The following is a 12,952-nucleotide window of genomic DNA, read 5'->3' on the forward strand; positions in this document are numbered from 1 at the left end:
GTGTCAACATCTAACCAATTTCTGTTTGGAAAATGATTTGATTTCTAATATATTTATTGAACATGAACCCTGATAAACATCAAGGTAAATATTCACACTGAAATAAACCAAAGATTAATTTCAATTAGATAAAAATAAATGAACTTGGGGAAATATTGACATTACCTTAGTTGAGATTTAACAAATCCATTCCTACAAATGAAAGTGGTACACAAAATTTTAGGGGATTTACCTGTTATATATGTGAAGTGAAGTAATGAACTAAATGAAACCTTTTTTAAAAATTGTTTTTTATGGGCCGGGGATTTAGCTCAGAGGCACCACGCCTGCCTTACAGTGCAAGGTCCTGAGTTCAATCCCCAGTACCAAAAAAAAATTTCTTTTTTTATAACATAGAACTGAAGACTAGACTATATGGTAGTGTCAAATAAAATTTTAAAATTTTATCAAATAAAAGTTATAATCTGATCTCTATACATATTCATATCAAGAACAATTTACAGGGGCTGAGGATGTAGTTCAGTGGCAGGGCATATTCTTAATATGCATGAGGCACTTGGCACAATTCCCAGGCCAAAAAAAAAGGGTAGAATATGAGTATTTGGAATATAAATCAATGAACTAATGATACAACATGATACCAAAAGAGAAAAATAAAAACTGGAAAGCAAAAAAACATACAACAGATGATACAGATTAAACTATTATATATTGCATAAATTATTCCCATTTCATAAAAAAAAAAATTGGAAGCTGCCTTTGGATAATAACCAAAAGTTAAATTAAAATCTTAAAAATAAGCTGACAAATTATTTTGTTTTCATACTTTAATAATCTACTATATATTCAAATGTATATACTCACTGTTTCATATTTCACTGACTGATACTACTATATTTGTGGTTAGGCAGCATCCCAACGCAAGCTTATCAGTTTATGATCTTAAAAAGAATAAATGTCCATACACAACAAAATAAATCTTGATTTAAACCTTAGTACTTATATAAAAATTAACTCAAAGTGGACCATAGACTTAAATGTATTAGATAAAACAAATAAATTTTTTGGAACAAAATATTAGAAAGTCTTCTAGTCCTAGAGGTAGGGAAAAAGCTCTTACAAATGACAACAAATGCATAATCCACAAAATGAACTCAACCAATTGTACTTCAACACAAAATTTTGTTCTGTGAAAGACATTTTTTAGAAGATGAAAAAATATAAACTGCAGACTAGGAGAAAATACTGTACTTGCCAACCACATTTCTAATGAAAGGCTTACTTATATAAAGAATATATAAAGAACTCTCGGAATTTAAAGGTTAAAACAAAAAAAAGCAATCCAGTTAGAAAATGAGTGAAGATATGAACAGACATTTCATCAAAGTGTACAGATCACAAATACCATTAAACAATCTCAACCTAATTAGTTATGAGAAAAAATCTAATTAAGTCATGATGACATATCAGTACACACCCATTAGAGTAGCTAACATAAAAAATAATGACACCAAATACTGGCAAGGATGCAGATAAACCGGTTCCCTCACATATCACTAATAGATACAAAATGGTACACATATTGTGGAAAATAGTTTGAAAATGTCGTGTAAAATTAAACATATACTTGCCATATGATCTAGTCATGATATGTCTGAGCATTTATTTCAGAGAAATAAAACCTACACAGAAATATTTACGGCTTTATTATAATATTTCTAATATCCAAAAACTGGAACCAATCCAAATGTCTTTCAATTGGATAGACAAACTGGATGGATGGTGCATCCATACAGTGTAATACTACTCAATGACAAAAAGGAACAAACTATTCATACATGCACCTTGGATAGGTCTCAAGTACATTATGCCAAGAGAATGAAACAAAGTCAATCTGAAAAGCTTGTATATGTTATACTTTTTGTACTACTCTCAAATTGAAAGAATTATGATGGAAACCAAGACAGAGATAGTGCAAGTGAGAGATGGAAGTAGAGTGAAAGTGTAATGTATAGATGAGGGAACTCCTCTGTAGTGCTGGAACAATTCTCCATATTAACTGTAGTGACAGACACTTTAATATACACATATGATAAAACTATAACAAAGTATAGACACACACAAAAATAAATATATATAAAAACTGAAGAAATCTGAATAAGGTTTATAGATTTTACTAATATCCATTTACTGGTCTTGATACCACACTATAGTTATGCAAGATACTACCACAGTAGCAATCTTAGTGAAGGTTACAGGAGCCTTCTCTGTGCTCTTCTTGCAACTTCCTGTGAGTCTATAATCACTTTGAAATGAAATATTTTACAGAGTTTGCAATTCTCTAAACAGTCTCTACTACATTTTAAAATGTCCTCTTACTTTGAACCTGCTTCAGCCAAGATTCAGGCTTGATACCACTTTTATTTCTATGTATGTGTTTCTGTTTATGTGTTGTATTTGTGAGTAGATTTTTGCTTAATACTACATGGCTCATATATAGGTTTTAATAAAAGTCATGTTCAGGAAGGAAAGCAAAACATGACCTGTTAGTTGCACTGTACTCAAACCACTAGGGACAATTTAAACATCCAAAACAGCACCGTCAAAAGAAATGGTTAGAGGATAGGAGACTTTCAAGCAGAAAGAACAGAACGAATAAAAATGAAAACAAAAGTGTCAGGTTTTTAATACAAAAAGATAAGAGATGAGAAGGGGGAAAAAGAACAGAAATGACAACCATGAATTCATTAGTGAAACTTCAGAATCCTGGCATACTAACTAGTCATCCTGAGAGAATTGTAAACTGAAAAGCAACAGTAATTCACCAATTCTTGTTCATAAGCTAATACTATTACTCATAGTAATACTTTTAAAACAAATAATAAACCTATAACAAATTTTAAAAGTTAACATGATCTCAGACACATTGTTAATCTTCTGATCTCAAAAAGAAATTAGAAACTGTCCCTTAATTCTATTTTCAAAGAAAAAGCACAAGGCTTTCCTATGATAATTCTATATCTGTGGCAGATATATTGAAAAGCATGATAGTTCTAACTATACATCTTAAGGTTTAAAAGAATATATTGAATGTATAATCATGAAATCTTATAAGCTAATATGTAGCTAGACACCAGAACACAATTTATGTTTTAAAGAATATATGAAAAGTCTGCAGTAGGTATACTCCAAAGAACTATGTCTAACTATACATATTAGGCTTTAAAAAGAATGTACAGAATGATTAATTGTAACATGTTATAAACTTGTATGTAGATACCAGAACACAACTCTTGCCTTAAAGACTGAGCATACATCGACATCTTTAAGTTAGTTCTCTTTTTTCTAATCCCACAAATATTCTGTACACCAAATAACTTAGTTGATCGTTTTTTTCATGAACTCAAAATAACATGGGAAAATTATTAGTAATTATCAAACTGATTTCTTCTCTAAATATTTTCATACTGTTTAAGGGTAAACTATCTGTGACACTAAAAAAGCAAAGATAAGATATAGGAGCTCCCCGAGACACACTAGCGAGTACCCAAAGAGATCAGACCAGCTCACTTTGGGATGGAGCAGCCAAAAAATATCTATATTTCCCCAAGAAAGGAATGTAGAAAAATACTGAGCATGTCTGGCAAAGTAAAAGCCCAATCTAGGGGCTAATGATAGTAAGGGGTATAGCTGTAGACTTCTCTACAGAAGAGTGGAAATGTCTGGGCTTTACTCAGGTGTATTTGTACAGATACAATGTTGAAAGACAGTAACATGATCTCACTGGGGTTTTTCTACTTTAGCCAAATGTGGTCTCCTCTTTGAAGCAAGGGAAAGAGCCTTGGGAAGGTTGATGAAGGAGAAAAAAAGGCATTCTCCAACTGAAAGCCTTGATAAGGCAGGCTCACTTTCAAGTAAGGATGTTATGGGTCACTTCTGATTTATAATTTGCAATCAGATAGAACATGGATGTGGTGTTAAAATTCCCCAGTTATCTTGTAAGAAGGATAGAGACTATATGTTAAGGACAATAAAGCAGAAAGATAAAAGATGAATCCACCCAGGCTTACAGTCCTAGCTACTAGGAAGGCTGAGGCAGGAGAATTCCAAATTCAAGGCCAGTCTGGGCAATTTATCAGACTTTGCATTTAAAGTAAATAAATAAATAAATAAATAAGGCTGAGAATGTAGCTCAGAGGCAGAGCATTCCTGGATTCTATACCTAGTAAGGCTAGAAGGGATGATCCATGCTAAGGCCCAAACAGCTCACCTTCTGTCTTCATAAGTGACAGTTAATCAGTTTGAGGGATATTCTACTGAAAGTTATATTGGGTTTTCAGTTACACAAGCCTAAATATATAACTGATATCATGTTTCAGTAATAGCATGCACATACATACAGTGTAGTTATACGTAACTAAATATAACCTGGGGCTAGAAGCTTATCATTTATGAACAATATAAATTAGATGAAATTGAAAAATATACAGTATCATTGGTTAAAACATAGCTAGCTGGGTTTTATGTGCTGGATATAAAACTTCAAGTTTATGCAAGACATTTATGTATAGACTTGGATTTTGATAATCTTATGGGGAGATTATAGAACTAGTATATCTCCCCAGGGACTATGCTTCATTGTAACTGATTACTCAACAGATGTATTAAAATACATATAAATCGTGATGACTAAACTTAATTGTTAAAATTGACTGGCCTGTGAACCACTCAAAAAATTAGTAAAGCATTCTTCTGGGTGTCTGGGTAGGTCAGGGAGGCATGACCCTGACTGGTACTGTATCTGGTCCCAGGCCCCTCTGCTTCCCATGAAATAAGCAGCTTTGTTCTGCCACCCTTGTCGCATGATGTTTTGGCCTTAGAACCAGATGACCATGGGCTGAATCCTGTGAAACCATGAGCCAAATAAACCTCTTTTAAATTCTGAGTGTTGGGTGTGTCATGGGAGAGCAAACCAATACATGAATATTCCATTCTTTTGTTTTATGCATCTCATGACAAAAATCAAATCTATTGAAAATAACTGAAATCATCAAACACCAAAAAAGAAAAAAAGGCAGAACACAGGATCTAACATATCAAACACACATGTTCAGACTACATTAGAACAGTTCTTTCCTTTAGAAGCTTTTAAGCCAATGTTATATATTTTTTTCTTCTACATTTGTCGTATTTTCAGTTTTTCCTGTTATTAATAAATGTGGTATAACCATTCCTCTAACATCTAGAGTTCAGGAGGAAGTAAATCCCTACAGCTGTTTGATGCCCAAGAAAATGAACACTTAGTCAGATGAAAGAAGAAAAAGGACAGAAACGGAAGATCAAGAGAACTATGATTGTGAATTTCTGCAGGCTAGCATTTACCTCTCTCAATAAAAGCAGCTTTGTGCTTATTATATCCTAGGACTCATCATGCCTTCGGCTTATAGTAAACTGACAATTGCCTTATCATTTCTACTCCAAATTAAGGATCAAAGTTTAAACATATTCTTTCCCTTGTCTATTAAATTATGATTAAAATTACCACATGCCTTACCTCATTCACACAATCACTTCTGCAGGAAATAGAAGGAACCCTCTGAAGTAAAGACACAGTTAACCAGCAAAACAGAGTTGTGGGGCATTTCTGGTATTTAGCTGATATTTGATTTCAAGATATAGCATTTTAAAAGCTAACAATAATGAGATCTCATGAAAATTAAATCGTATAATATTCAAGTTGGAATATCAAATTATTATTTGCTGAACATCTTTACATATATTTCTAATCCTCAAGACATCCTACGAATAGATTCAATCCATCTTTCACCAAAGAAGAACTGAAGTTCAGAGTTGAACGTGTTCTTAGACTCAAAGCTATTTAATAGTTAAGAGAACTAAAATTCAAGTCTTGTCTCACTGTTTTACTTTGTAACACATACACTCAACAAAATGTTTAATTTTTTTAATTTCACAAGTAATGAAACTAAATTTTGCCTATTCTAGCTATTTTAACATAAAGAAAAAAATCAATTGAGTTTTACAATTAGTCACCATAATCCAAACAATGTCAAATAATCTTCAGGGAAATTGTATAATAAATCAATAAATTATATAACATATGTTTAATGTGGAGTTTTACCTTTAGTCAGGAAATTGGATTCCTGTTGCCCTAAATACAAAACTGAATGGAGCTAAACACAAAAGAACCCTGGATTCAAATCAGTGGTGAACATATACTGATGAGCAGACATCACCGCAAGAAGAGAATCTATTCTTTAAAAAAAAAGAGAAAAGCTCACTTTGGAATGAAAGGTACCTGGAAGCAGCAATTCTCTTGGAAGAACACACTTTCATGTTTTCCTTTAATACCTGTAAATGTATAATCGAAGCTTAATGCATGCTTTCAAATAGCAGCAGCATGATATACTTATTACTCTAAAACTACAGCACATTTCACAGAGACTATATTATCATCTCACTGACTGACTAGGGTCCAGCATAGTGAGAACTGAAAGAAATCCTCTAAGAAGTTACCACATAAAGAGTCATTTCTCCAGAGGTGGTATAGCATGTACCAGAGCCTAAACTAAACCAAAATATTCCATCAAGTCATTTTCAGGCACTTTGAAAATGAGACAAGGTCAGAGCCTCTTGACCACTGCAGTAGAGAATTCAGGAGTGATTCTGGAATTAGTACAGATCTCAGCTAGAGAACAGAACAGCTATGAGAACAGAAGAGCAGGTCACATGCATCTCATAATCTTCAGATTTTTCCCTGCCTTCTGATATCACTGACATTTGACTTTTTTCAGTCTCCAACTTGGCTGGGTACTGTGACAAAAGTATACCACTCAGGCACCATTTAAAACTTTTATGCTGTGAGTATAGTTGCTGACATCATAAATCCAAATTACTTTCCAATTCTGATTAGATACCAATGTAAAAACTATTTTTATCTCTAACTTAGTGGAGATCTTCACATTAATCGTAATACCTAAACCCATGGGCTCACAAAACCTCTTCCCCCATTTTAAACATGAAGGATAGGAAGAAGCCAGGGAAGGCACACAACATAACTCTAAGCTATGTCATGAAGCATGCATAAAAATTTACCATGAGAACTGGAAAAAGAACGCCATCAAGCAAAAGTCACAGCATGTATAAAAGCATAACCAGACATGGGGCTAGACCAAAACATATGGCATTCAGAAAACCATAATATGCTGGCACACCTTCAAGCTGATGTCCTTATACATCTGTTATAAGAGCTACTTCATTGGATAAACTGTTTTATATTATTGTATATTAATAAAACTAAATACATGACAGGTTCACTTATTAATTCACTCCTGCTAAACTAAAACATGTCATTTTTCTGATAAAGACCAGAAAATTTCTCTTATTTTTGATCTGTCTTATCTTTTACTCTGATGCCCCACCCAACTTCTTGAGTATATATACAGAATAAATGTAAATCTTCTATATTCAAGGACAAAGGACTAAACATGGAAAATGGTACCCTGTCTCTGATTTATTGTACTGATATTTTTATGCACCTAACAGGACAGCCCTGGACATCTCAGTTGTTCCTCTCCTGTTAGGTTCCCTCTGGTTAGATTGTACAGTGTGAAAGGCAGGGTGCAAATATGAGGCTGAAAAGGTTGACAGGGAGTAGGTAATAAGCATGCTTACCAGTCATGAGGAGTATGTACTGTTCCTTAAGAGAAATGAGGAATTATTGAAAGGATTAAAGCAGAGGAGTATCATGCCTATTTCAAAATGCATTTATTTACTCTGTTTCTGAGGGGGGGGGGGGTGAGTAGAGAGGGGTAAAAATCTGAAAAGTGGACAAAACTATGAGACTGTTTTTTGTAAACCAAAACTTATCCTTGAAATAGGATAACAGTGGAAATGGAGGGTGGTACACATTTGAAAGAGTTAGCAACTATTTAGAAATGAAGGAGGAGAGAGGAGTAATTAAGAACATATCTTAAAGTTTCAACCTTGGGCACCCGATAAATAAAAATACTACACACTAAGATGGTATATAAAGGCACAAATAGGTTTGGTATGAAAATCTTAAGTTCAGTTTTATACATATGGAGCTTTGTACTTACAGGACATCAAAATGAAAATACTTATTAATATGTCTCAGATCATGAGAAAGACCTGGGGTGAAGACAGATATAGGTAGCCCCATGAAACAGAATCCAAAGGATGGATAAGAATATCTAGGAAAAGTACAGTAAGCAGAAATACATAGAAAGATCTAGAGAACTCCCCTGAGCATCTCTTACATTAATTGGTGTGAAAGAGGCTAAGGAGAAACCCCCAAAGATAATGGAAGAAAAAACTATAATGGCTTCAAAAGGCAATAATTAGTTCACAATGTGCAATGCTAAAAAAGGAGAGATGGACTCATTAAATTATCAAGAAGCTTGTGAACTTGTTGAGAACAGTTTTAGTGAAGATTAAATCCAGCTACACTTACTGGCCATGTGAACTCATGTCAGCCACTTGATCAAATCTCATTTTCTTCCTCTGTAAGATAGGAAAAATGCCTTCCCTATCTACCTTGTGGTATTGTTATGAGGATAACATATCATAATATATATATATGCAAGTACTTTATAAACTTTAAATACAAAGTACAGACTACTGTTAGAGCAATTGTATTCTTCTGAGCAGTGTTCACAATCGTCAGTCCTCTGTTTCATTCACATGACAAGCTGACCTGCACTGACCAATATAATGTATCAGAAGGGGCTCACCTGCAAGGCCAAATGCATAGTTTAACATGTTCTCTATTCCCTGTTCTCTATTCCACTACAATTATTGAAGCATGTTTCAAAACAAATTCTTCCTAAGCCCTAGATCTTTCAGTAACTGCTCTGAGGAGAAATCTCTGGCTAACTCAAGATAGGATGTCACAAAGGGACAATTAAATGTTCTTGATTTTAAACACCAAGATTTTGGAAACATAACCACAGCAACCAATTATAGTGTAAACAAGAGTTTGAAAATAAAACCAAAAGAGCCAAGTGTAAAATATCATCTTAAGGGGCAATTAATGAGACCTCCTGGAGGTAACACACACACCAATGTACCAATTTTTATTTATAGCACAGTAACTCACTAATTCTCCACCCTTGATTTAGAACTCTTACACACACAAAAGGTGAAAATAACAATAAGCTTGCAAAAGAGGATTTCAAATGGAGAAAAGCTGAACAAAGGTAAGACAGTCTATCAATGAGAAGAAACTGCCTTCCCTATCACCATACTTATATGCTATGGTTTGTACCTCAAATTTCTGTACTCTGTAGCAAGCATACTCTGCATGTAAATGGTTGGCTAGTTATATATTCATAGTGAGCCAAAGACAGCCTACCCAAGTGAGTTACTAGAAATAAACAGAAAATACAACTAATATCTTAGTCCATATGTGCTGTCTTAACTAAGTATCTGAAGCTAGATCATGTATAAAAAAACTGAAATTTATTTTCTAACAGCTTTGAAGCCTGGAAAAGCCCAAGAGCAAGGCACCAATAGGTTCAGTTGTTGCTGAGGACTGCTCTCCACTTTCAAGATGATGCCTTCCTTCCGCAATCTCCAGAGGGCAATGCTGTGCCCTCACGTGCAGAAGGCCAAACGGGATCAAAAAACTGCTTGAAGCTTTTTTTATAAGTGTTTTGGTTCCGCTTGCATGGCAGGAGCCCTCACAGGCAGGAACCTAAACACATTTTAAATATCCCACCTCTTAATACATCACACTGGCAACACCTGAATTACAGAAGAGACACATCCAAACCGTAGCAGTAAATACCAGCACCAAAGACTAGACTATGAAGGAGTAATCTTTTTTTAGTCTTCAATTGTTAACAAAAAAAAAAAAAAAAAAAACTACAGCTGCCAAATGCCAAATTACTGTTTGACATGACTAAATGGAACATGTGTGCTGGAAAATAGCAATTACTCAGAATCAAGGACAGAAGTAGAATCCAGGTCAGAATGGATCATACAAGGACCCACTGGACCAGACTATTCACGCTGAAACCCCCCTCCCACTTCTCTATTCTGGCCTTTGTCCCCCTTGTTAGTTTTGACAAACCATGAAAGATGACTGTAATTGTTTCAATCCCAGTGGAGCTCAAAGTGAAGTACATTAAACACTAAACAAAAGATGTTTTTCTGCTTGTGACTATTTAAAGGGGGACTGGAGAAGAAACAGAACATTTCCACCAGTATTCTTTTAGAATATCTCTATATTCTTTTAGAAATCTTTATAAGATCATTCTACAAAGCAAACAACTAAATTAGTCATTCTTACTATATTAGCACATCAAAAAAAAGTCTCACCTTCACCTTTAATTACCTTGTTTTACTCTAAAATTTTAGTATCTTTAAATCAAATCCAGTCTTTAAATCTGAAACTTATGTGGTAACTCCAAAATCATGTATGTACTTCATCTTCCGAAAGTAATTTCACAAGACTGCTCCCCAATAGTTTACATAATGGCATTGTCACCTGATTAAGTGAGCAACAGTCCAACATGGTACTTTGAGGAGGGCTCATTCATTATGCCATGTAAATTCTGGAATGAGCTGTATATTGCTGTCCCTTTTCAATCTCTATATAGTAGTGTTTGTGTTCATAGGAGCTTCTTTAAGAGATCTTGAATTGAATACAGGTAACAACATGTCAACGTTGGGACATGAATTTAAGTTGTGTTTTCAATCCACAAATCAATTCACTTTGGTTACTGTCAACGCTGCTTCATGTCACTAGCTAGATATTTTTCTATGACTTAAAAAAATTGCCTACTTATAGCCTGTTGCCAAGGGAGTTTTCATTTTGTAGTGACTGTGCTTAACAAGCAAGTGTGACACACACCAGTAATCCCAGTACCCTGAGAGTCTGGGGCAAAAGGATCCCACGTTCATGCCCAGCATGTACAATTTAGCAAGACCTTTTCTCAAAAAGGGATGGGGACGTGGCTCAGTGGGAAGGTCCTGAGTTCAACTGACCCTTGTTTCACTGGAAAAAGAAAGAGCAGACACTAAGTCACAATGGGCTCACCTCACAAGTGAACATTACCTAACACAGCCAGTATAATAGCTACTTTAATTTTTTAAAACTGCCTTTTTGAGTAAATTATAATTGGTAAATACTGCTAATCAGTAATACATCAATATACTGAAGCATGGTGGGAGATAAGCTGAAATTAAGTATCCTCAGGCGCCCTTTAGAAGTTTGGCTTTCCTCACTTCTTCCAGATGGCAAGGTCAAATATGACAAATTGTTGCATAACATTTGCTCATCAGTGTTGGCTCAAGGGAGGAAAAACTGATTAGAATAGGTTTAATCTTCCCTGAAAGGTGGAATATTAACAGGAACAAGAATATAGTGTGTCCCTAACAATACTGTTCCATATAAAATCACAGTATGGGGCTATGAACTAAACTGGAAAGTTCTGAAGTCACACTTATGCTCTCCGCGTGTCACGGCCACGCTCACTCACAGGACACACTGGTGTCACAAGACCTGCAGTGGCAATGGCCCCACTCTCCAGGGGCAACAGGAGAAAGGAGCTCTGAAAGCAAAGCACGTACTCCACGGCGCAAGACCGCTGATTAACAGGAAGTGAACAGGGGTTGAGAAAAGAAGTTTGCCAAAGGGGGCAGTTGAGAGCCCACAACTAGCAAAGGCAGGGAGAGCAACGCCCCGCCCATCAAACTTCCTCTCCGCGGGCGATGGGCGGCGACGGCGCGCGGGAGGGGACAAGCTGGGCGAGGTGAGGCGGAGCGAGCTTCCAGCGGCTCCTGGAAAACGAGCTGCTGGGCCAGGGAAAGTGTCCAGGTTGGGGGGTACCTGCGCTGGAAGTCCGTGGCGTAGGGCTTCAGATACGGGTCATTCTCCAGAAGGTGGCACAGTTCGGGCACGTCCGCCAAGGCGACAGCGAGCTCCGCTTCCGAGGACTTGCCCTGAGAAGCTGGAGGTGCGGAAGCCGCCATGTTCCGCCGCAGCCCGTGTAGCCGAGATCCGAGAGGATCGAGGAGAAGGCGGAGCCGGAGGCGAGCCTGGGCGAGCCGCGCGGCCAGGCTCCTTTATAGCCCGCAGGGTTTGCCCTCGCTCCCCCTTCCTGGGCCGGGGTTGGGGGGTAGGAGGCGCCGAAGCTTTCTGGCCACTCACGCGGCTAGCACCGGAGGCCAGGAGGACCTACCCTCCTCCTCAGCCCTGGAGCCACCAGAAGGCGGGTCCAGAGCGGACTTGAGCCCTGCCCTCTCCCACTGAGCGGCCGCTTTTCTTGAGCGACACCACTAGCGCGGTACCCTTGAAGTGGATAATGTACGTGGTTTTCTTGGAAGAAACTCTCCTCTATTTTTTTTTTTTTTTTTTTTTTAGGGCAGTGTCTCAAAAAAAGTAAATTCACAGGAAGGGGAACAGTCAAGTGTAGATAAGTAATAGTGTTAAAGATTTTAATGTCACTTCTTACTGAGGGCTCTCTAAAGTGTGCTGTTCTCATGAGTTTCACCAAGTTAGAATATTTTGGAAGACAAACTGACACTCTTGTACTATGCTCTAAACAATGCCAAAACTTTTCCCACTCCCCATAGGGCCAAAAAAAGAAAAGGCATGTATTTGTCTTTGGTAATAATTGTACAAGCTTTTCAATGATTAATCTTTGATGAGACATGACAGAGAAAATCATTAAATTGGAATTACACTCTGCTGCTTACAAACACTGATAAAGCAAGAAACCTCGGTTAGTTCCCAAGTCTTCCAGTCCCTTAACTGACTTTTACTTCAGTGATTCTTTATTAAAAACAGAATAGGACAGTAGGAAAAATGTTCTCACCACCTCAAGAAGTTCTTAGCTGCTTTGTGCCTGGAAACTGAACTAGCTTAAGGATATCTTTCTCAGTACTTAGGAATGGAGAATCCCAGGGT

At 36.5% G+C, this 12,952-nt stretch overlaps 1 protein-coding gene across 2 annotated transcripts in view; it reads right to left on the bottom strand.

The window, feature by feature from the left end:
- The window catches only part of Gbe1 (1,4-alpha-glucan branching enzyme 1), a 284,824-nt gene extending 272,590 nt beyond the window's left edge, over positions 1-12,234 (bottom strand). Inside the window, exons 1-2 of one of the 2 annotated variants that reach the window (XM_087213936.1) lie at positions 11,873-12,232; positions 6,317-6,369 (exon numbers count right to left, since the gene is read on the bottom strand). In XM_087213936.1, the coding sequence (XP_087070062.1) occupies positions 6,317-6,354 (38 nt within the window). In that variant the 5' untranslated portion in view covers positions 6,355-6,369; positions 11,873-12,232. Of the gene's footprint in view, positions 1-6,316; positions 6,370-11,872 lie in introns of both variants that reach the window. The other variant, XM_087213932.1, reaches the window with a different exon arrangement.
- Between the last annotated feature and the right edge of the window lie 718 nt (positions 12,235-12,952).

The sequence above is a fragment of the Heterocephalus glaber genome, unplaced genomic scaffold (genome assembly GCF_053883595.1).
Source record: "Heterocephalus glaber isolate CG9 unplaced genomic scaffold, H.glaber_assembly_v1.0 deba00000122, whole genome shotgun sequence".
NCBI classification, from domain to species: Eukaryota; Metazoa; Chordata; class Mammalia; order Rodentia; family Bathyergidae; genus Heterocephalus; species Heterocephalus glaber.